Source organism: Gymnodraco acuticeps, unplaced genomic scaffold, assembly GCF_902827175.1.
Source record: "Gymnodraco acuticeps unplaced genomic scaffold, fGymAcu1.1, whole genome shotgun sequence".
Lineage (NCBI taxonomy): Eukaryota > Metazoa > Chordata > Actinopteri > Perciformes > Bathydraconidae > Gymnodraco > Gymnodraco acuticeps.
In genome coordinates this window covers 2,040,310-2,064,764 of record NW_022989974.1, presented here as the reverse complement: position 1 = coordinate 2,064,764, position 24,455 = coordinate 2,040,310, and the positions used below count along the sequence as shown (strand labels likewise).

The 24,455-nt window shown below is 39.8% G+C and overlaps 3 protein-coding genes, 1 long non-coding RNA gene and 4 other non-coding genes across 9 annotated transcripts in view; all 8 read right to left on the bottom strand.

Annotated features, from left to right (window-relative positions):
- baz2a (bromodomain adjacent to zinc finger domain, 2A) overlaps positions 1-2,111 on the bottom strand; it is an 18,069-nt gene extending 15,958 nt beyond the window's left edge. The window contains 9 exon segments of the mRNA XM_034210992.1: positions 4-68; positions 71-309; positions 1,031-1,414; positions 1,417-1,596; positions 1,599-1,625; positions 1,628-1,681; positions 1,684-1,840; positions 1,843-1,898; positions 1,985-2,111. Coding sequence (XP_034066883.1) covers positions 4-68; positions 71-309; positions 1,031-1,414; positions 1,417-1,596; positions 1,599-1,625; positions 1,628-1,681; positions 1,684-1,840; positions 1,843-1,898; positions 1,985-2,111 — 1,289 coding nt within the window.
- Positions 2,112-7,551: 5,440 nt separating this feature from the next.
- LOC117542952 (prostaglandin E synthase 3-like) lies at positions 7,552-12,594 on the bottom strand. Its single transcript, XM_034210847.1, has 8 exons — positions 12,286-12,594; positions 10,858-10,977; positions 10,127-10,197; positions 9,904-10,001; positions 9,706-9,795; positions 9,256-9,315; positions 8,683-8,710; positions 7,552-8,591 (listed from the first exon to the last, which is right to left on the bottom strand). Exons 4-8 carry the CDS (start codon positions 9,931-9,933, stop codon positions 8,572-8,574), a joined length of 228 nt encoding a protein of 75 aa, XP_034066738.1. The 5' UTR covers positions 9,934-10,001; positions 10,127-10,197; positions 10,858-10,977; positions 12,286-12,594; the 3' UTR covers positions 7,552-8,571.
- Positions 9,035-9,108, bottom strand: LOC117543139. The gene has a single exon (XR_004568525.1). It is a non-coding gene; the product is annotated as a small nucleolar RNA SNORD59 (small nucleolar RNA).
- On the bottom strand, positions 10,418-10,493 carry LOC117543140. The gene has a single exon (XR_004568526.1). It is a non-coding gene; the product is annotated as a small nucleolar RNA SNORD59 (small nucleolar RNA).
- Positions 12,595-14,570: 1,976 nt separating the features above from the next.
- Positions 14,571-17,038, bottom strand: naca (nascent polypeptide associated complex subunit alpha). Its single transcript, XM_034210851.1, is given in 10 exon segments — positions 14,571-14,695; positions 14,940-14,974; positions 14,977-15,061; positions 15,153-15,161; positions 15,163-15,218; positions 15,221-15,281; positions 15,382-15,528; positions 15,611-15,667; positions 15,952-16,037; positions 16,825-17,038. Coding segments are annotated over 10 exon segments (765 nt in total). The 3' UTR covers positions 14,571-14,680.
- LOC117543138 lies at positions 14,769-14,842 on the bottom strand. Its single transcript, XR_004568524.1, has one exon. It is a non-coding gene; the product is annotated as a small nucleolar RNA SNORD59 (small nucleolar RNA).
- LOC117543141 lies at positions 15,792-15,867 on the bottom strand. The gene has a single exon (XR_004568527.1). It is a non-coding gene; the product is annotated as a small nucleolar RNA SNORD59 (small nucleolar RNA).
- A 362-nt stretch (positions 17,039-17,400) lies between the features above and the next one.
- On the bottom strand, positions 17,401-23,235 carry LOC117542951. Of its 2 annotated transcripts, none has more exons than XR_004568509.1 (4): positions 23,129-23,235; positions 22,143-22,218; positions 17,507-18,788; positions 17,401-17,413 (listed from the first exon to the last, which is right to left on the bottom strand). It is a non-coding gene; the product is annotated as an uncharacterized LOC117542951 (long non-coding RNA). The 2 variants fall into 2 exon arrangements; XR_004568510.1 differs by lacking the exon at positions 17,401-17,413 and having other exon boundaries at positions 17,464-17,696; positions 17,736-18,788.
- Between the last annotated feature and the right edge of the window lie 1,220 nt (positions 23,236-24,455).

Sequence of the window (24,455 nt, the reverse complement as noted above, 5' to 3'; positions counted from 1 at the left end):
GGGGATGACACCATAGGGGGTTCAGGGGATGATGCGGGAGACTCTGAGGCAGCGGAGACTCTGAGGCAGCAGGAGCTGCAGGGACCCGAGGGGGTGTCGAGGCCTTGGTAGATTCAGAGAGCTGAGATGACACAGAGTAAGGAGGCGTATCAGAGGCCATTTCTCGACGCCGAGCTGCTGGCTGTTGTTCAGAAGGTTGACGAACATCAGGTCCCACGTGAGCCGCACCTTTGGGCCTGTGAGCAACAGGTGACCTTTCCATGCCGTTATAGCTTGTGTCTACCTCCATGGCAGGTTCTCTTGTATTCCCTGAAAGTGAAGAGAATAAATTAAATAGTTAAAACATAAGCTTGTTAAGTGTTATTATATGATGACGGCTGTTGAGTGTATTATTTATCAAAGCATTGGATGGTCACGGTCAAGTATCCAACAGTGGCACCTGCTGGTTGATTTTTGGCACCATCCCCCACAGCTGAGCGCAGCATTCATGTGCAAGATACACCAGTAGTGACGAAACCTAACATTACTTGTATTTTCAATCATTTCCTTACACGTCTTTAGAATAATAGTTTTGTCTTTAAGTCCACAAAAATTAGTGTGACATTATAATATTAACAGAAGCTTGGATAGATAGGCCAAGTATGCAAAAAGAGGAAGAAGACCATATGACTACAAGTAGCACTCAATTGGTAGCGTTAAATGAGGAAATGTAAAGAAAAGGACAGTTTAATTAATGAGGAAATAAAAGTCTGATAAATACCAGTAGTGTCAACATTGTACTTTTTTAGATTTTTAAGTGTGTTTGCTAGTTTATTCGGGTTAGTAGTTCTAGGTGAGAGTTTATCAAAACAAGTTACGTTTGAGTTTGTTTTGGTTAGGGGCAGGTCTTTATGTTTATTTTACCCATTACATTTTTGCCTTATTTGTGCTCTTTCTTAAATGGATAGCGTGTTCATTTTGTTCATGTTTACAACAAAAGCAGATAAAATGTATAACTTGTTGATATGAAAGATAAGTGTAAAATGGTCACCTTGCATGACAGTAGACTTTCCCACATTGCTAGCATGTGGGCTCCGTTCCCTGCTGTGGCTCTTGGGTGATTCACTCTCCTGCACTGTAGACGGTGACGCTAGTGGTGAGGAGGACATCCCCATGTGGAGGGGGGGGCTGCAACTCTCGCTGCCACTGCCCCCTCTTCCTAAACTGTGGTGCTGTGGGCTATCACGTGGAGGAGTAAAATTCTGGGCCGCTGGGGGAATCATCTGAGCTTGGCCTTGGGGCTGAGACTGCTGTGAAGACGGGTGCTGTGGTGGATGCTGGTAGAATGGCATCCCATTGGGCATCAGGCCATAATGCTGTGGTTGCTGGTGCTGCTGGTGGTGGTGGTGTGGGTTTCGATGGGACTGGAGGTGTGCTGTGATGTTGGATGTGAGGGCGGCTGTTGCTGGTGGTGTTGTGACGGTGTAATTCCAGGATGTGCCGGACTCTGGTAGGTCCCATACATACTCTGGGAATTATAACTTATCTGCTGTGGGCCAGGGTTACTCCTGTTCCAGTACTGACTCCAGGAAGAAGGGATGTTTGGTGGTCCTGCCCAGAGGGCTGGTGGGAGCTTTCAATACCCCGTTGAGCTGGTACTGTCCATGACCCTGGAAGTGGTGCTGTGACTGAGGCTGCCCCATCCAGGGGCAGGCTGCTTCTGGGGCATCCCGTGCCCAGGAGAGGCCCCCATGGCTGGACCATACTGAGGGTGTCCTGCCCACAAGTAGTCATAGCCCATGCTGCTCTGGTGGTGGTTGCTCATGTGTGGGTAAGGAGCTGTTGGGGGGTGGGCACCAGGCGCACACCGGACCCGTGTACAGTAGTGACGCCATTCACATTCATTTCGCCATTCATGTCTGTTAAGAATACAAACATTCGCATGGTTAGAGGTGAAAGAGAAGGTGACTCTATTAAGTACATAAAGTGCAAAAGGCTTAAATACTCACTCTTCCCCTGCTGAGAAAACTCATGGAGGACCCGTTAGAATAAAGAGAATCCCCTGAGGAGAGTTTCAGTCCTGAGTTTGCTGAGGAGTTGGTACTATAGTTTAAATGATTATTTGAGTCCATCTGAAAATCGTAAAGAAAAGAAAAAACTAAATACAAAAATACACTCCAACATCCATTCAGTAAAATGCATAGAATATGAAGCAGTTGATTCACGGGGCTAAGTGCACAATAAACATCACCATGGAACTACAAATGTATCCTTTAAATTATTCCCATGAAGCCTGGCAGACGCTACGTAATGTGTACGATTTTTTTGTAATCCTAAATGATTTTGGCAACCAAAGCTTGTGACAGCACAATTTCGTTCCAACAACAACAACCGTCAAAATGTCGCAGCCAGGCAGAAACAGCAGATGCCAGGCCCGAGCAGTGAGCCGTAATGGACAACCAGAATATTGCGAGAGAAGCTCACCAATGCCGCTGATGAGGCTCCGCTAATATGAGCACATCCTCCCGATCTTCCATTATAAATGTACGGCCCAAACACAGAAAGGCATAACCACACACATACTGTATCCGAGACCCGGTGGCATCGGCCCAGTAACAATGGAGGGATTAGCGATCATATTTTACAGTCACGCAAAGGCCTCAAGAAATTTACACCACCACTCACTGTTAAATAGCTACGTACACTCGTAGTACAAAAGTAAACCTCTGTACATATTTCCTAATTCATCGAGGCCCTTGCAGAAGCCGCGTTAGCTAAGCCGCGCTAGCTGCGATCTCAGATGAACATTTTACTTTAAAGCTATGCTAGTCAGATAACAACTAACAGTTCAAACATTATATATATTTCATTCATTAAAAAGGTTGAACATACTGATAACTTTACCGTGACAAAAATGTTCCTCGCTCCTGCTCCAAGGTTATATAGCTAAATCATCACAAAAGAACCTAGCTAACAAACGATATCGTGTAGCTAACTGATAGCATCATCAACCGGAGTAAGTACGTTCCTTAAAGCTGCGATGCTAGCTAGTAGCTAACTATAGCACCATCAACCAGAGTAAGTACGTTACTTAAACTGCAATGCTAGCTAGCAGCCAGGTAGAAGGTACCGCAACCACGCTGGTGGGGAACCATGATGCCCATTATCGATAGAGAGCACGCGGAGGAAAATAAATATCATCCGGTATTTTTGATAGCCACCAACGTTATCCCTCTCACGCTCGCTTGATAACAGATGGGAGGCGTGCTTCCCTTTTGTTCACGGGCTAACGTTAGCTAGCATCCAGATGAAGTTACATTGTTTACGCTGCACGCACACAGAGTACAATTTTACAGAGCATCTTCCACCAACACCACCACCATCAAAAGTTTCTCTCATATTTACACTTAAGCTATCCAACCTTTTTTCAGTCCCGGGATACCGAAAGTGCAGACGCATCTAAACCTTCGTCTAAACTGGTTTCGGGTGAAGATGGCACATCGGTAAATAATAAACAACTATTTGCCTAACCTTTGGGTTTTAAATTAGCAAACATGGCTGGTGTGGTCCAGTGCAGCCATGAACAGAACAGCGCGAGCAGCAGCAGCAGTGGGAAATGTCCCAACAACAACCGCGTGCACTTCCGGTTACAGTTCCACACCAACTTCACAAGAAAGTACAACATAATCATATAACAACACAAAAAACAATATTTTGTAAAGTGAAGAGTATTTAGTGAGGTGAGAGATGAGCACATATATTTAAATAAATAATATAATTAAACATTTCAAGAACAAAAAGTTAAGTAGCAGCATTATAAAAAGTGAACAAGTAGAAAGAAATGCAGAATGACAGTAGTAAATACTATATTTCCTAGTGTGGTGACCACCTATTAATACACTGGGACATCATTCCTACATGGAACTACAGTTGGGATATTGTTCCCACACGGTTAATGGTTTACTATGTTGTGTGCCCTCCTGACTCATGGATGTATAATATGTGTAGAGGCTAAGCCAACGCTTTAAGCCGCTTGGTGGGTGTAATTGACGCACACAAGTTTGCTGCCGAATAAAGGTTTGAAACAGTCCATTTATTTCCATTTTTCTGCTTTCCATTTATTGGCTTCTTTCCATATTCACCCCACGATATTACCGTTTACACAATACCTTTGCTTTGCTTGTAATCCGTGTTGTGTGTTTGGTGTGTGTGTGTGTGTGTGTGTGTGTGTGGTGTGGTGTGTGTTGTGTGTGTGTGTGTGGTGTGTGTGTGTGGGGGTGGGTGTGGGTGGTGTGTGTGTGTGTGTGTGTGTGTGTGTGGTGTGTGTGTGTGTGGTGTGTGTGTGTGTGTTCCGTGCATAGAGGTTCCGTGTGTGCTCCTTGTGTGTGTGTTCCGTGCGTGGTCAAAAACGGTATGGGCCTTCCGGCGGAACCTCTCCCCAACACACATAGGTTCCTACCTTTATACCCACAATAACTCCTACAATAAGTCCTGACTTCCAGGGGCGGTTCTAGCCCCCCTAACTATGAAAAGGTTTTTTTTTTGGTTTTTTTAAATGTATATTTTCTGGTACTCGGTTTGCAAAAAACCCGCAGGATTTTGTTTCTGTAATGTGAGATTGTGCAGACACCCTTATGTAAAGTAGAGATGTAACTGTTCATTGCCTTTATTTTTATATAAATATGGTGTTAGTGCAAACATTGCACCATAACTTAAGCTGAAGCTAACAGTAATAACTATAAGATCTATCTGAAATAAATAAGTGTACTGAAACAAATACCAATAACTGTATTGCATTGTTTTCTTATGCGCAATTACTTCATACTGTCTAGTTCTCTTTTCGTCCTGCATTTATTGTGCCCCTCTCAGAAAATAACTGGCCCCCCAGTGGCCCCCCCAGTCAAATTGGTCTAGAACCGCCACTGTTGACTTCACTCTCTTCTTCCCGGACTGCAACCGGACAACATGACCTTAGTTGCTTCTAAATAAAGTACCCTTTTGCACCTTCCTTGCACCGCCTCTGACTCCCTATCTCTCGGCACTACACTAGTATATAAGTATAAGTTGCAGTTTTATGTGACAATATTGTTGTTACATGTGTAGCACAATGAATAAGCAGCCAGCAGTAACATTTAAATATAGCAATGAACAGCATTGTTGTTATAGTCCGAGTTGTGTGTGTGGTGGTCTACAAGGGGCAGTAGTCTGACCGCTGGGAAGGAAAGACCTTAGTATGAGTAGAAGTATTAGTAATAATTGTAGTATAAGTAGTAGTAGTATAGTGATGGCGAGATGAAGCCTTATGAAGCTTTGAAGCTTTCCAGCCAATTGGTTCTCAAAAGGGTTCATCTCATATCTTTGATTTCGCACGGAGTAAATGGATACCTATGTGGGGGTCAGCAGTTCAAATCCCCAACATGTGAGAGGCACAATGGCAAACTCCATTGCATGGAAATAAAGAGGCTGTGGTAATTGAAGTGAAATAAATAGAAAAGAAAAACTGAAGTTAGGTAAAGTTTAGAGGCTTAAGTCCACTTTTCTCTAAATGACATGTTCAGGAAACCCGGCTCCACAGTCCTGGCCTTGGGTTTTTCTGGAACAGATCTGAAAGATTGATGGTTATTTCTGGCGATGAGTTCAAACAAATGTTCTTTAACAATATCTTTGTGTGGCCTTGTAACCCTAATAAACATAGAAGCCAATCCTGTGAAATTTGACTGGAATATGTACTGGTGTCTTTGGCTGAAGGGGTAAATGGATGCCTAACAACCAGAGGGTTGCTGGTTTGACTCCCAGCATGGCATGCGTGTGTGGGTCAAGGATGCTCAAGGGTGAACAGAGTACAGTAGATGCCCCACACTAAAAAAATAAAATATATATATGTTTTCAATAAAATAATAATAAAACAAATACAATTAAATAATTGTACAAATACACGGAAATAAAAAGTGGTAACAAATAAAATACAATAACATATTAGTAAGATTACAAATAATAATAATTCAGGGTTAGTGCGGTGAGCTTCGGATCAGGGGAGGACTGGTTCAATCCTGCAGTCAGCATATCACTGTGTCCCCAAAATTGCTCCTGTGGGGACTGCCCACAGTATTGCGTAACATATATTTACTGTATATTAAAAAATATATAATAATAACATATTTCATAAAAACAATACAATACATAATTTAATATATCAAACATAATAAAAATAAATAATAATAATTATGAAAAATAAAATAAAAATACATTTGAAAAAATCAATAAACTATGAGTCATAGTCCTCCGGGGGACCGGAAAAAAACATAGGGGTAAACAAACTTAAATTAAAATAATTATATTAAATATATAGTAGAATAGCATAGTATAAATAATAAAATATAAATAATAATACAATAACAATTATAAAATAAAATAATATAAAATAAAGTAATTATATATAAAATAATTATAATTTTAAAAAAGTGATATCAATTTATAAAAATTATAATAATAAAGAAATGACAAGTAAAAATACAATGAATAAATAAATAAAATTATGATATCAATACATACATTATATTAAGTTATTCTTCATGCAAGGGGAATTGCCAACGACAGTTTTTTTTATTTAAAATAATTGCATCATTAGTACTTATGCAGTAATATACAACTTTGAGGTTGCACCAGTTTTATTTTATTATTATTTGAACGATAAATGTAGTGGAGTTTAAATCTGAAATGTAAAGGAGTAGAAGTATTTAATATAGTTTACCATTAAAAAAAATGATCTTGTAAAGTAGACCATGATAACTCAGAACTGTAGCCTCCTTAAGTGGAGAAGTTAGTACCTAGTTACAAAGTAATTATTATTGCCCAATGATTATACTGATGTGACGTGTATATTTAGTCAAACCAATTCAAGTCTGCTATCCTCTGAACAAAACAGTCATTCCCTTGCAGGTAGATGACCGTGCTTTTATTTTAATGTGCTTCAGGGTGAAAACAGGAACCGGTATTGCACATTACTGTCTCTTTCTCGAAAAAGACAGTAAGGAAATCAGGCCCAAGGAGGAAGTATGTTAATATTCTGGGCCGTGGGGCCTGCAGGTTATCTGGGTCCTAGCACCCAAATAGGAGTGACATTAACACAAAATCATACTGATGAAGATATAATGTATATGTATGATTTATTCTATTAAATTCAAAGTTAAAAGTGTTTTAAAAATGCAATGTAATGTAATTTTAGATAATATTCTTAAGGTTGAACATCATAAAAGCAGTATAATAATTGATTTCATTATCACAATGCCAAACCAAACTATCACAACACAACGCAGTGATGCTCTCTGAAGGTGATCACCAAAACAGGGCTCAATTATTACAAGGTTCAAATGTAAGAGATATTACGGCATGACTGTCGGCTACTGTGGTTGCCTTTAATAGTTCAAATACCGTATCCATAGTACATTTCAGTTAAAATAAATGTAATAACATTAGGATTTTCATAAGCTATTCTTTCTCCAAATAATTTGTATGAAAATTAAATGGTAAACCAAAACACAAGTCAAATGTCATAAGAAAAAAGGCATTAAATGATTCTTAAACAGTTTATTAGAAAGATGTAGACAATAAAAAAAGAATTTCCACTGTAATTCAACATTTGTCTCCCCTTACATTTTATTGACAGTGCAAATATAATTTGGTCATTACACGTGGTATCGTTCGGACACGCCCCCACTGAGAAGGGAGGATCATACTTGATGAACAAACGGAAAGAACCTGGAGAACAGCAACACACCAAATGATGCTTAGGCCCGACAAAGCTTCAAAGCCTCGTTATCAGTTGCAAAACATTTAGCCTTGCTTCTGCAGTCCAACAAAGGTATGCATGTTAGGTGGGTATGGAGAGAGGAACAGTTAAGATACTAAATATGTGGAATTCATTCAGATAACCAAAGTAGGTGATAAACTGGGAAGATGCTGAGCATGATTTCAGAATATTCCAATTTTACAAACATTAAACGAGAAGTAAAAGGAAACATGTAAGCTGGAAGGTTAAGCCACACAAATAACATACGGCTGGCTTCCTTGATATCTAATTCACGCACATGGAAGGCTTTAGAGGAACCCAATCAGTAAATCATCTAATTGTAAATGTACATAGCTAGTGTCTTTTGAATCAAGAGATAAACTACACTGGTCGACTTACTTATAACCACAACATTGGGAATGGGTGGGCCTAATCATTTTTTAAACCACAATTAAATTTGAAAACAAATTGTAACTCGTCTTAAACACATATTGCTCAGTTTAGGACAACTACACAGCTTTTCAAACAAATAGTGTGTGCTTACTTATTTTAACAGTAAAACAAGATACCCAAAAGGTGCAGTACAGCAAATGGAAGTGGAGATAGCTGCTGTACAATACCATGCATATCAACCTTCAGTGTACTGATCGGTCAAGAGTTTGGAGCTGAGGCTATGGATTTAAATATGGCTACTGACTCATATGTACAGTTGTTTGTCACTGCCTTCGGTTTCAAGATATACATTTGTTATGATTCCTCTTGCCTTCTGTTCTTTCATTTGCTTTCTAGAGTCTTACAGTCTTCTATTCCAAGTCTGGCATTTCTAAAAGAAAAGTGGAGCAGACATTAATTAAACATTTCATCACAACAATTGATCAACAATGTAAGCCATGATGTAGTGCATAAATACTTACTCTCATCATCGCTATCTGCGGACTCATCCTGAAAAGACAGAAAAGATGCAGTTCAAACGTGCAGCATAATAAACCCGATTAAATGGTTCATAACCATAAGATGACAGCCTTTGCCTAATTCATCGGTTTCTCTTTCAAATGTCAGAAAACATGAAAAAAACGTTGATCCAAATGTCTTAGATTTCAAAGTAACGTCTCGTTTAGTCAAAGCCCAATATATTAACTTTCATATGATATCAAACCAAATAAGTGACGAACTGAATTGCCTTATTTTGTATAAAACTAAATAGATTTATATGTTGATAAATAAATATGAATTCTATTGAATCCTAGTAATTGTGCAAACACCATCTCTTCTCAGGACAGAAAGGTTGGCTTCAGGAGGCTCAGAAGAACGAAAGTCACTGTATTCATCATCACTGAAGAGCAAAGGACAAATAACATCCCTTGGAAGTGCTTGATATGGTTGTAGTTTTACAAGTTGACTATTTGACTAATCTGATTAATATATAATCATTATATTTCTCAACATAAGCATACAAATTAAGTAAAAAGGGGGAAAGGGATACTTACATCTTCTGCACCACCGTCTAGATCAGGGATGTCCTCCTCACCTCCCATGGTGTTCATCATCTGTAATATAAAACAACATGTTGATCATTCAAATGTTTTTGTGACATCAGAACACTCAAAGTAGGACAAGGGCGGAAACATCTAGCACAGAGATTAAATAGCAGAGCTGTAGAGTTGAATTCCTATAGCACTAATTGAGTATAAATGGCCAACACTTGGATTGTAAGGATGCAACAATCTCCTTTTTTGTTTCCTACTAAAGATTACGGTATCTAAATGATTGGACACTATCAAATAACATACCACTGATGCAATTCCTTAATCAATTTTTGTTTCTCTGATATTAAAAGCTGATGTCACACATGTTGAAAGCTCTTTCGTGTGTCAAACATTGACTTCATTAAGGCATTTAGAAATGACTTCACTCATTCTGATCAATACAGTGCTTACATCTGAGAATTGATCAAAGTTGCCCATCTCCTCATCTGAGTCGTCCTCCCAGTCTTTCCAGTTGTTGAAGTCGACACTGAGCCAAGTCAGCTGTAAAAACACAAAATAGTGGTTTTTCATTAATCACTTTCAAATATTGTGCATATATTTAGTACATTGTGTTGCTAACCATTAGCATTTCAAATGAATGATACACACCTTAGCCTTCTCTTTTTTAGCCTCGGCCATGGCTTCCCTGGCTGTGCCTTTTTTAGATATAACAACACTGAGCGGTCTGTGCGTTTATGTTTGGATTCCTGCATTGGGGTGGACAGAAAACAGAAATATTTGGTGTCAGATTTTCATTTTGTACATTTCAATCTGCACCATCGACATTTTACAAAAGCCATATTTATCAAAGCATTGATTCAGAGTAACTTACATTTTCATCGATAAGCTTCAAAAAGGTCCATTTCGTTCTCATGTCTGACATCGTCGGTTCCTGCAAGACAACTGAGGGGGAGAAGACAAGACGTCATTATGGGGGAAATAAAAACAGAGGTATGGCATCAAATATAGGCAGTTAAAAACAGAACCAAAAGCAAAACATCCAACAAGGAACTCATGGTTAAATACTAATTGCCTTATTTTGTAATAAAAACTAAATAGATTTTATATGTTTGATAAATAAATATGAATGCTATTGAATCCTAGTAATTGTGCAAACACCATCTCTTCTCAGGACAGAAAGGTTGGCTTCAGGAGGCTCAGAAGAACGAAAGTCACTGTATATACATCATCACTGAAGAGCAAAGGGCAAATAACATCCCTTGGAAGTGTTTGACATGGTTGTAGTTTTTTGTGTGGCAATTTCTTTAAAATTAAATTCCTATATTGATTTATAAAATATTAAATGTTACGATAAGTACTAGGTGGACAACCTTACCCGTTTTCCTCTAACAAAACCACACAGCCAGATATTTGTGTGGACAGATATGAAATGCCAAAGTGTATATTACCAAGAAGTTATTATACTTGGAACTTAGTTTTAATTGTCATCACATTCTTCATGTGGAAATTTTGGTTTTTTATTCATTTATTTGAGTTTATTAGATTGTTGTGTACTGCAGTCATGTGTGTGAGCAGAAAATACAAATATATACTGAAACTTACCTAAAACCACACTTGGTTTTATCAAAATCGATTTTAAGGTCTTTGCTGTCCTTGCAACGCAGAACTCCTATAAAAAACGCAGTCCCTCCTTGTCGTACCACTTGGCAAGTTGCTGGATGCCTGTGGAGAAAAGAAGGATATCAAAACATGCAACAAGTCTTGATAATCTTACACAAAATTAAGCACACCACTCAACAGAAACAGAGCGCCTTTAGAGGGAGCATTTAAACAAGTGAATGGGCCTCCGGAAAAAAACAAAAAAACCTATTTTTTGTTATATATTTCAAAAAGGTAACAGCTCATCCGACCCACAACTTGAATACAATATACAGTTAGAAGGTCACATGTGCTGCTGACAGGTGGTCATTCTTCAGGCACCAAAAAAGCCTTTGCATCAGGTTGCCATGCAGCATCCAGTTACAGTGTGCTCCTGTGGTCAAGAAGCCTCAAAAAGTTAAACATCTCTGCAAGCTCAAATGTGAAAAGTCAAAGAATGAAATGTTTGGAAGTGTTGAGCATAACCTTTCCTGCACATTGTGAAAGATTATGCAACATCTTCACCTTGGTAGCCACAAAAAACTTATAATAATGCAAAATGCATTTAATGAAGTCCTAACTGTAATAATTAGTTTAACTCAATGAAATTACATTCCAAGATCTTTCATTGCTTGATAAACGTCTTTCTACACTGAGAGAACGCATTATGAGACGTGTGATTGCTCCCGGCCACTATTACATGAGATGTAATGCTACAGGGCAGTGGTTAGAACATGGAACAACGACGCAGTTTGTTTAGTAGTGATTTAGTTATTTATGTAACTACAGAAATGAGAGGGATTTCCTCTTTTGAGCGATGCAATTGATTATAGGAATGTAACGGGATGATAAGCTAAACTCCTCCAACACTTAACGCGGAACCAACCATTTCAGTTGCGTGGAAGCTAGCCTTAAAAAACACAAATGTTGATTAAACGTTGCTCAATCCTTTTCAGAACTTTGCAATTAGGCCGATATCTCTCCACAGTGTCAACTTTGATTTTCATATGCAGATCCCAGATATTATTTGTAATGCTTTATCATGAAAAAAAAACATGATGCTAATCTAATGATAGCTAGGCTACAAGGCAGACGTTAGCCCACTACGCTGGTTAAGCCATGCTGTGCACCTTGCCCAAGTAGCTGAATTTTTTTTCAGCTAATGCTGGGTCTGCAATAATAACTGGCGATGGTACATTGTGTTAATTTACTTAGTCCACGAGGTTCAAGCTAGGTAGCGAGTTACCGTTAGCTTACAGTTCATTGTGGCAAGGCCAACCTCCCGCCTTTGCACAAGCATGTTTGTCAGGCGGCTAATATTAGCTACATAGCTACTCAGCAGGTTGTACTATCGCACTTAGCATCCTCGTGGTTAACGTCTCCACAACTTACATGTCTCGACGTGAAGTGCGCTTCTTGTTCGTAGATAAAACAGTCACGGGAAAAGAATGGCAATGCCCGCCTGCAAATGAAGGGGAATGTATGCTGCCCACTAACAAGTAATGCAAACGCCTCTCGTATGATGTGGACTCTACTCCGGATCTTGTTGCGGTATCCCGGGATAAGAATGGCCGCCACTGACGCAGTTGGAACGTACTAGACGTTTCTAGAGTGTTCGGCTGCGGCTGAGGCCGCGTGTGATCGGGTGTGGAGCAAATCTAATGTGATTTACTATGGGTTCAGGTTAGTACCACCCAATAGGATCGCCTCCTATTGCCTCGAATAAACTGAATCATGAGAGATGAACTCACAGATGATATAGAGGATTTCTGGTTAGAGGAAATATATAATATAGACGATATTGCTTTTACGACATTTGAGTAGTCGTGTGAACGTCATCTCTGATACTATACTCCTATTACTAGAGCTACTACTACTACTATTAGTACTAATACTACTACTATAATAATAGTGACGAGCTTATTAAAATGATAGGGCTGTCTCTTTTTCTTCGGTTACTTATCGTAACAAGTCAGATTTTCATTCCTTTTTTTATTAAAGTATGCACAAATACTATTTAAACTGAGTGCATAAAACATTTTTAATTAAATGAAACGTTTCTATATAATTTATTCGGGCCGATTCTGTTATTAGGTCTATTAAATTCATGAACAATTGGGATCATTCAACATCACCATATTAAATATCTTGATTTGTGATTACATTAACATCAAAGATTAATAAAATAGGTGGAAATGTACTACAGTAATCGAAACAACTCTTGCACCTGTGTAGCAGTTATTGTAAAAAAACCTCGCCCTTTTTTGGCCAGATGTATGCTGTTAACCCATCTCAGTTCACACCATGGCACCAACACCCTGCATATCTCTCTATATCATGTTAGTGGTTTTGGGCTCTATGATCCATTGGTTTAAAAATGTGAGGAATGCCACCGTCAATTTAACAAGTCTTATAATGAGGGCAGAATGAAAGATAGCATACCTGTTTCACATCCTAAGAGGGCAAGTATTGTGAGGGTGTGGCAGGAGAAAGCTACGCAGCTCCCTCCACACAGGCAGGGTTTACAGGCTGTTCTTTCAGAGTTGAAGTAACCATTTTATGCTGAGAGTTTGGTATTAAACTCAATATACCTGCATTTATAAGAATAAACAAGCTATCATATCCTAACGAGTGCAACAAATTATACACAAAGAGGGCACGTTGTTTGCAGATAGTCATGAGTAATCAGCTTGTCTTCTGTAGAGCTTAAGATAAATATTCTTGGTCATTTGGATGACACATTTATAATGAAAGAAACCCTGACATAAGGGTGAGTGGATGTTTTAAGATGCCCCTATAAACAAAAGGATCTATAAAGTCGGGGTATTTTTGGCCTTGCTGCACCAATGGTGGACATTGTCTCACCAAGTGACTCTTCAACACAGAATAATGATACAAAATGGAGTCCTGAGCATCAGTTGTTATTTTATTTTAGAGTATGCTTACAATGCAGCTGACATTATGGCTGTCCAAGATTACGCCTTCAATAATAACCGAGGGCCGTTTTATGGGTGATGAAGTAAATATTTACATTTTGTTAAACACTTAGTAATACCATTTGTTTTCTAGTAAACACATTTTATTTGTTGATACTGTAAGTAAAATCCAGCTTTGTTTACCAGCTTACCGCCTTCCTTTTGTCTTTTCTTTTTGGACGTTACAGCCCCCTGTTGATCAATTTAATAGTGTGACAACTTTGTAAGTCATCCGCATACATGAGATAAAGAACACAGGGACTTATTCTGGGAAACATTGTAATTGTCACTCCACTTGAGTCTGAAGTCGACGCTGTAGTTCCCAATTGTCAGATTTAGATTTGAAGGAGAAAAAACAAACGACACATTGAGAACCTGTGGTGTCCCTCTGTGAACTCTGAAAAAGTAATGTGAAGGTGCAGTTTGCTTTCTGCTGAACACGCCTCACCTAGTACTATTTTAGAGGTCAAATAATATTTCACACAAAAGATTAGAAAACAGTCGAAGCATACCAATATGGAAACTTTTTTTTTTCCATATCCCATGACTCCCAAGGAACTATACATTTAAAATAATGAGTTTTTAAGTCTCTTGTTCATTCATGGATTTCTGGCCCTTCTCTGGCCTCAACTAAATTAAGAAGCATTTCTGCAACCCAGCTACAACAAAATGCCCCGATTCCCAATGAAGAACAAAAACAAATCAAAATTACATTTTATCAAGCCACAACTTTATTTCCATCTTGGGGTATAAATTGTATAAACGAGCTCAAATCAGCAACCTTTCTTTAACCCTTTTGTGCCAGGATCCCATTACATTGTCAACTCCTGCAAGAAAGGAACAAAAATGGTTCATTAACATGTGTTGATTTATGTTTTAACACAATTGTAAGAATATTTCTCTTCTCAGGACAGAAATGTGTCTTCAGTAAACTCAGAAGAACGAAAGTCACTGTATTAAATCATCACTGAAGAGTTCACGTTTATCTACAGAAGTATGAGCAAACCATTTAGAATGGCCTGATGAATCTAATTGTTTTACAAATATTAGATACAGTTGTATAAATCTTACCATAATAGCATTGACGATGTCATTGTTGTTGTTTTCAGAGCGCGTACAGCCTTCGCTCGCGACACGTTGGCTTGTGACATAACGAGTTCGATGTCCTTGACCTCAACTCCGGTCTCATCCACCTTGAAAAATAAGGGCAATGTTTTGTTAACATGATAACAAAAAAGGGTTTGCCTCTCCGAGAGTTTTCCTTGAATAAAAACTGTATCTCACCTCTTCTTCTTTCGCTCTCCTCCTGTACTGTTGGCGTCTGTGTGTTTTCCTGGATGTTGAAACTGCTTCTCCCTGTACCTTGAACTTTTCTGCGGCAGCCAGCTGGGCCTGCTGGGAAGAGTCTTCGATCTAGGGAACAAAGAGTAAAATGAAACATTATTTCAGAACATCTTCACTTGAGAGCCTTTTTGTAACATTTTGACCCGACTCATTCATCTTGGTTACAAACCTTAGCTTCACCGAAGACGATGTATGTGTCTGATGCAGGGCTCTTGTAGACGTCTGGTTGGTGATGACAAACAAGATGTTTCTTTGACTTGCGAATAGTGACCCTGGTGACGCCCGTTACCTGCCTGAGACCAAGCTTTGACATTGCCTGCAAGAAATACAAGTCATATTACAAATGTGTCCAATTCTGAGCTTCAAAGTAAGTAGAACAGTGCAAATGATGCAATTACCTTTCGTGCTTTCTTTTCACTGCGGCTCTGTTTGGCTTTGCTGACAGGTTTCCTCGTCTATTTTCAGCTGCTGCTGCAAGCTGTAAGAGATGACATTCATCCACATTTTAGAATGGTTTAAAATAGGTTTATGTAGATCAGGAAATGTAATTGAATCCTAGTTTATTGTGCAAACACCATCTCTTCTCAGGACAGAAAGGTTGGCTTCAGGAAGGCTCAGAAGAACGAAAGTCACTGTATTACATCATCACTGAAGAGTAAAGGACAAACAACATCCCTTGGAAGTGTTGGACATGGTTGTAGTATTCTCTCAGGATATTTAAAGACCACACTAAACTCACCTGAGCCTGCTGTGTCTGTGTCTGTGCAGAGTCCTGTTCCTCCAGATCAGGGACTGAGTCATCGCTGTCAGACTCGGTACCGGATCCTACAGGAACCACCAACAACAAAACAATTGTAAGTCACAACAAACAAACCATTACATATGTTTACTAGCAAGAAAATATGCTGCATCAATCCTGGAGAAGGGAAATGGGCATGTTAAAAATTGTTCAAAATACACTATAAATATGTTTATTTCGTACCCCAGAGAAACTCACACCTACCTAGTAATGTGGACCATTTTCAATAAAAATTGAACTCAAATAACCAATAAATATGCAAAAGGGTCACCGTGATCACAGCAAATAAACAAATGTGTACTCTGTTTAAAACAATACCATCTCCACAAACTAAATATAAACTATTAGACCACACCATTTAACTACACAACATTGTTGAAAGTATGCAAGAGAAATAACTGTTTTCCAATAAAATGATCCATGTAGGAAGCTTTTTAAATGAACTCATTAAAATCGAAAGCAAAGCTAACATTTACTTCACAACCTTGTCTTTAGTAGAATGACCTAAGCATCAGTACAGTTCTCAAAACAGTGACAGCAGGCATAAAAAGAGAGAGAAGAAAATACCCTTGTTGTTCTTGATCACAGGTTCCCCTTGACTGGGGTTTTAGCAGTTTTGGGTGGCGAGATGGGCTCAGAAGGTTTGACTAGCTCAACCACAGGTTTAACAGGGGCAGGTTTTGCAAGTGCCTCAGCAAATGAAAGTTTATGAGGAGCTGGGGAAGGAACAGCTGGCTGAACTGGAGCAGGTTTTAAGGGAGCAGGTGAGGCATCAGCTTGTGGTGTGGAAGGCTTGGAAACCTCAGCAGGCACCGCCTTTAACCTCAACCATTGCTGGCTTTTTACACATAACAGGAGCAGGTTTAAGCTCAATCTCAACGGGAGCAGGTTTTGGCACCTCAATGGGTGCAGGTTTAAGCTCAGCTGCTGGCTTAACCTCAATGGGAGCAGGTTTAAGCTCAGCTGCTGGCTTAACCTCAACGGGAGCAGGTTTGGGGGGCAACGTCAACCTTAAAATGAGCAGCATGGTGTGGGCACGTACAATCTCAACATGAGCAGGTTGGGCACGTCAACCCTCAAACATGAGCAGGTTTGGGCAAACGTCAACCTCAACAGAGCAGGTTTGGGAACGTCAACCTAAAAATGAGCAGGATTTGGGAAACGTCAACCTTAAATGAAGGTCAGGTTTGGGCAACGTCAACCTTAAAAAAATGAGCAGGTTTGGGCACGTCAACTATTAAAATGAGCAAGGTTTGGGCCACGTCAACCTTCAACATGAGCAGGTTTTGGGCAACGTCAACGCGCTAACAATGAGCAGTTTGGGCAACGTTCAACCGCAACATGAGCATGGTTTTGGGCACGTCAACCTCAACCAGATGAGCAGGTTTGTGGGCACGTCAACCTTAACATGAGCAGTTTTGGGCACAGTCAAAACCTTAACATGAAGCAGGTTTGGGGCACAGTCAACCTCACATCATGGAGCAGGTTTGGGCACGTCAACATGAGCAGGTTTGGGCACGTCAACATGAGCAGGTTTGGGCACGTCAACATGAGCAGTTTGGGCACGTCAACATGAGCAGGTTTGGGCACGTCAACCTCAACATGAGCAGGTCTGGGCACGTCAACCTCAATATGAGCAGGTTGGGCACGTCAACCTCAACATGAGCAGGTTTGGGCACGTCAACCTCAACATGAGCAGGTTTGGGCTCAGCTGCTGGCTTAACCTCAACATGAGCAGGTTTGGGCACGTCAACCTTAACATGAGCAGGTTTGAGCACGTCAACCTCAACATGAGCAGGTTTGGGCTCAGCTGCTGGCTTAACCTCAATGGAAGCAGGTTTAGGCATGTCAACCTTAACATGAGCAGGTTTGAGCACGTCAACCTCAACATGAGCAGGTTTGGGCACGTCAACCTCAACATGAGCAGGTTTGGGCACCGTCAACCTCAACATGAGCAAGGTTTGGGCTCAGCTGCTGGGCTAACCTCAATGGGAGCAGGTTTAGGCATGTCAACCTCAACGGGAAGCCTCTACTGGAGCAGGTGTGGGTTCAGCAGTTGGCTTAACCTCACAGGAGCAGGTTTGCTTGGAGATACCTCTTTAGCAACCTCAACAATTTTTCACTGGGCTGTTTATAGCACCAGTCCATTGGCTTCACAGGTGGAATAAGTGGGCGGAAGATCATCAGTTGATCAAAATCAGGGACAGGGCTTGGTAAAGCTTTCTTAACCTCAACGGCACGGCTGGCAGGAGGGCTAGAGGCAAGAGCTTCTTGAAAATGAAACTGGGGGGTGCCACAGCAGGCTTTGAGGTAACTTTGAAAGCAGCTGGGCATACAACAGGCTTTGCAGCAAGCTGCTGGGGCAGGTTCAACTATAATTTGCTTGGGGGCTAGCCTCTACTGTTTTTTCAAGAACTGTGGTGACTTTGCACTCTACAGGGGGCCGGAGTAGGCACAAATGCCTCTCCCTTCATAGCTCTTCCTTGTTTGCCAGCCTTGACAACTTTTGGGGTAAAGCGGTTAGCCTTATTAGCAGAGGAGCCCCCAGGAGAGCCAGCTAGGGGCTGATGGCACGGGCGACAGGGGAGTAGTGGAGGAAGTAGATTTTGGTGAGGTGGGAGAGGAGGAAGAGGCAGACAGAGAGGAGCGTTTTCTTCTACCAGGGACAGCCTTTGGGGCAGACGAACCCTGCGGATTCTTGGCATCTTTGCCTTTGGGCTTTACATGGCCAGTAGCAGCCTGAGGTTTCAGGGTCGCAGCTTGGGCAGGAGGTGTAGCTGAATAGAAAAAGTAATTATTTAAAAAATATTGCTGGTAAAAAAGTCTTGCTCATGCGGATTAACTCATCAAACCAAAACGCAATCTCCTTGCTTAGGGTTAGGAAAGGGACACGCCTGCCTAACAGACTGATGCAAAACCACAACTCAAAATGCACCGTACTTAGTACCTACACAGGAGAAGCACATTATATATTTAGTCAGGATGCAAAAAGGGAAAACCATACTTTCAATGCATATCACACTGCCACATCACAATAGCACTTACTCAGAAATGCATAAACGCACCAAAGAATGGACCAATGAACAAGTTCCTTTAAGATAGGACTGACCGACACCTGGCCTAATTGTAAGATTTTAATTTTAAACAATTGAACTTAAGTAGATTTTATAATTTCCTCTCCAACCTATTTAACAAAACCGTATAAGAAGAGTGAAATAAAAACTACCCGCATTAGCAACAATTTCAGATGAGGCGAAAAAAGATGCAACTTTAAATAAACAAGGACCCAGAGAAAATCCACTGTAAAAGATGGACGCAGGAGCATTATACCTTTGTACCTGCCACATTCATGTTACCATCTGTGAAAGAATAAGCCCACCCTGATCAGAAAGATTAATTAAAAAAAAAAAAAAATACAAAAAGAGGGGAGGGCCTGTTTTTTTTAGGATAAACCAACCTGAATGGTGGCGAGTGGAAAAGAGATGGGATGTGGTCACATTTGGAGGGCTGATTTGACTGAATGGCCTTGGTGAGAAGAGTAATAGCATCTTGCTTGTCCAGATCTTCATTTACGGTAGGGCGGGGGGTCGACAGTCCACTTCAGCAGGCAATACTTCATCTTTCAGCTGCGTCCAGGCAAAGATTCCTCAAGTTTTTAACCTCAGTCTGTAGAGCATCTTCACTGCTGGCACCGACATCTTCAGTAACAGATGGTTTCGGTACATCAGGAATTTCTTGTGCCGCTGCACTGGGGCTCCTCTTCAGTGTCTTTGCTTCAGTAGTAGATGGTTTCTGTACATCAGGAATTTCTTGTGGCCCTGCACTGGGCTCCTCTTCAGTGGTCTTTGCTTCAACAGAAATCTTTTCAACCTCCTCGATGGCAGTTTCTTCAGTAGCAACAGCAGACTCTTGACTTTGTACCTCTTTAGCTGGAACTGCTTGTTCAAGAGCTGGTGGCTCTTCTGCGGAAACAATGGGCTCTTCGACAGCAGGCAAAGATTCTTCTGGAACTGGCATGTCAGCTGAAGCCCCTGCTGGTCCAGCAGTCACCTCTTCCTGTGTGACAGGTGTGGCCACCAACCCAGTCTCTTCAGTTTGCTCAGTGATGTCTTGAGTCACAGCTACACCATTTGCTTTATCATCATTGGTCTGAATGCTAGCTTCTTCTTTGGAGGCTATCGCTTGAGCAGGATCAGAAGTTTCTGTAGGATTCTCCAGTGGGATTGTTTTGCTCACAGGAATGGCCCATCTCAGGGGGAAGCAGAGAAATCCAATGCTCCTTCAGCTGATTAAGGAGTATCAACAGGAGTAACAGGGGGAGGGGCAATCACAGTCATTGTTTGGTGAGTAATTTAACGTCAACGCAAATTTTGAGAGCTTCAAGAATACACCGTGAAGTGAAAAAAGAAATTGTGCTCCAAACTAGGGCTGAACGATTCGGGAAAATTAGCGGATTTCGTTTTAAAACTAATGTTTCGATCATCACAGCAGGAAATTACTGTAAGCCATGGTAACAAGTAATCTTATCATGAACTACTTTAAAAATCTGGCAGAATAATCAATAAGTCAAAGTCTTATTATTAACATGTAAAACTGTTTGATTAGTTTCCACATCCAGTTCGGAGGTGCAGCGTTTCTATCAAATAAAAGGACGTTTTCAAATTTGCGTTTGATTACTTTGCGACGCCGGTTGAAATTCGGTTTTATCGTTCAGCCCTATCCCAAACGTGAAACAGAACGACGAGTTTTTAAGAAGTTAATCTACGTGTTATTGGCACTTGGTATGCCAAAGTATAACAAAGAAAGGGGTGTTAGGTGTGCAGTAAGTAAAAGACAAAAAATAGGCCCAGGTCCAAACTCCATGCAAGTGTGCATTTGTGAGATAAACAGCGGATCTTTGCACAAATATGCATGAAAACAAGTGATTAATCCATTTACTAACATAAATGCTTGAATTAGACAGCTCACCATGTGTGATTTATTTACTGATGAAAGGCTTTGTGGAGGTGTTACTTAAAGTCTAGAAATCACTTTGCAAGCCAATGCACGCCCTTTTAATCCAAAAATGAGGGCATTTTGGTCAGCAGAAACAGGAGGACTATGTGTTATAATGTTACACACAATCCTTATAAAAGAATAACCCAAAACAACTGCGGGGGCCTTTCATTTAAGTGTCTAGTGCTGACCCACTTGGGGGTGAAGGTTACATCAGTATTAGCTCTTACCATTGAGGCAAACACAAGTATTGAAATATGGCGCCATTGCTTTCAAACGTCACCTGAATTGCTCTTTAGTGTTGTTGGTCATCTTTACCAAAAAAAGTGCACAATTAAACTACATTAGCACAAACATGTAATAAAACAAAAAAAGTGAAATGTGCATTTAAGAATTATCAGCATTTTCTTGCTCCTGCCTGATATAAAACTAACTCAAAACACAATCCACAATAAGAGTCTTCTCTAATATGGATACAGACAAATCTATACATTTTATTAACCAGTAATTGCCCCATTTTTGGTCAAAAGAAAAGCGTTGCCAACTGCTGACTTTCAAAAGAGTGTCCATATTACCATGAAAAAAAAATACAATTTGTTCAAAAAATGAGCGGCTGGAAAACGTAAAATAATTAATCCTAGATTATTTCTCGGTCTGTCAAAAAAACTAAAAAAATACAAATCCCAGATAAACACAAAGTGGTTTTTAAGGCATTTATCGTGCAAAGGGAAAAACCACACTAAACACCATGCATTGTGTGCTAAATCCAGTTTGTAAGTGCAAGTCACCGCACACCATTGTGAGTCTGTAAATAAAGAGGGGTCCTGGATTACCATTTTCAAGGCAAGCTGAGCAATATCACCACTGCAGATTCCTCAATGGGCAATCCTCCCTTACAAATGTCCCACCAAATGGCTGGTGATGGTCAAAATAACCATCACCTGTTACATCAACTCAGCGTCCAGCCAGCTGAGTCAACTCACCAAATTATCCTAAAAATGCAATATTGCTCTTTTACTCAACAAATTGCCTTCCGTAGAGGGCCATTTGTTGAGCAATTTGACCCTTTCAGGACACCCAGGATCCCGTTGTTTAATATGCATTATGGCATGCCTGTTAAGTTAAAATATACGAACCGGTCTCTACTTGAGGCTGCTGCATCTCCTGCTCGGTGACTGGGACCGTTTCTGTTGCCTTCACCAGGCATGGTTGCTGTAAAAATTAAAATACATTTTGATTAACTCAAAAGGGAACTCTTAATACATGCCAGTATTGGATCACTACTATTAGCAAGGATAGTAGTTTTAAATCAGCTATTCAGAGTCCTGCTGTACAACCAGTATTGTCAGCCTCTGTTAAGTTATAGTTAAATATGGAAAGCTATGGTGTATGAAGATAATGATGTTTATATTATGTTGGCAAAATTGTTAACTGCATCTCATCAGACTTGTATAATGTTGTTAACAGAGAATACCAGCTGCTGCCCTCTACTAGGTTTATTTACAGCCCCTCCAGTTAAACCCAGAGATATTAATTGAATGGTTATGAGCTTTGTGTGTTTTGTACGTCTATGAAAAGATGTCTAACCTGTGATCAACCTATGTGTCTAAAGAAATACATTGAGGTAACATGGACACAAAGTTGGAGCGTAATTTAGCCATTTAGAGAGTGACTTGCAGCTGAACAGGTGAACCGAGCCCATGCTTTAGCTTCGTCTGTACTCTTGTTGAAGCAACATTAGCTAACGTTAGCTTTGGTTAGCTGAGAGCTGGTGGCAGCCTCAACAGGAGAAAATATTACGGCGAGTAAACAAAGACATACCATTTCCTTTTAAACCCACATCTGAAGGTGACACAAATAACTTAACAGCACCAGACAATCTGCTCACTGCGGGCCCTGACAGGCTGCTGGTAAACTGGAAGTCATAATCTCCCCCCCATTTTGGAGCCTCTGATAGGCGTCACAACGGCTCATTTATCGCTTTAGAGAGGGACGAAAAAAGCAAATATCTACCTCAGCCTGATTACTGCTACTTTACTTTAACGCATAATACCAATAATACAGACGATGATATGTTGAAAAAACTGCTGGATGATGTTGGATTATGAACGGAGACACTCACCGATTCGGGATGCTATATCCAAGATGGCTGTGAGAGAGAACTTCTGACCTCAGCTTCGCAGTAATATCCGGTACAGAGCTGGGTGTTCTACTTCCGGGGCACTTTAAGGCCACAGGAAATCATTTTGTTTTGACTGTAGAAAAGATAATACCGTAATTTCGACATCATAGTAAATCATTAACATCATTGAGAACCTGGACTTCTACAAAAAATATACATTATAAATCCTACCCACATGTAAAATAAAAATGTGATTGAAAAATACTGTAAACCACTAGATACTCTCAAATATCGTCTGAGAAAGTTTCTCAATATTTTGAGAAACTAACTCATATTTTGAGAACGTTTCTTATTATCTTGCGATAGTACCTCATAATATTTTGAGGTTTGTCATTATTTAGAGAATGTACAATAGGCTACTTGTACTTTTGGTTATTTGTAAAACAGTGTTATTAGGTTATCATTACTCCATTACATATCAGATGGAAATAATTTTCAACTCCAACTACATTTATCTGTTACAGCAGTATTTTACTTTACAGATAAGACTTTACAAACAACGATTTGTTTGTTATTTGTCGATTATAAACAAAAAACCCATAAGTATACAAAGTTAAAACTGACTCTACTATCCCAGTAAAATACTGCTTATAAACCTGTTGTAAAATAATCAAATGATATGAATGATTGCTTAATTATTTGTGTTATCTTTGCCAATAGTATCTCTGATATTTCAGTACTACATAGAAACGTTTCTGTGTGATTTATGTATTCTGTTATACTATGATCTGATAATCCAGGATGCTTTAGTTGATTTTTTAAAAATAATGGGTTTATTGTATTCTGGTCCCGGCTTGCTTGAATTTATGGTATCTGGTTAACTCATGCAGACTGGGCATAATTATAGAATATAATAGTTTAATGTCATTATACATGTACAATGAGAGAAATAAATGCTTCTCCCTTTCAAGGGTGCCAAAACAAAAAACATCACAACATAAGACAAACAAATACACGCAGCATACATACTTAGGAATAAGGAATAAGTGCAGTAATTATTTCCAGGAGTATAAAAATAAAATGTATAATATAATAAATAATAATCGTAGGTATGTATTTATAATAATAATGATATATATGTATTGTACAGAGTCACATTTATTTCACATGCAGGAATGATTAAGAGGTAATGACTTTCAGGGTGTTAAGAGCAATGATGGCTCTTTTGAAAAAACTGTCTTTGAGTCTGTTTGTTTTGGATTTGATACACCTGTAGCTCCTGCCGGAGGGCAGCAGGTTGAACAGGTGAAAGCCGGGGTGTGAACTG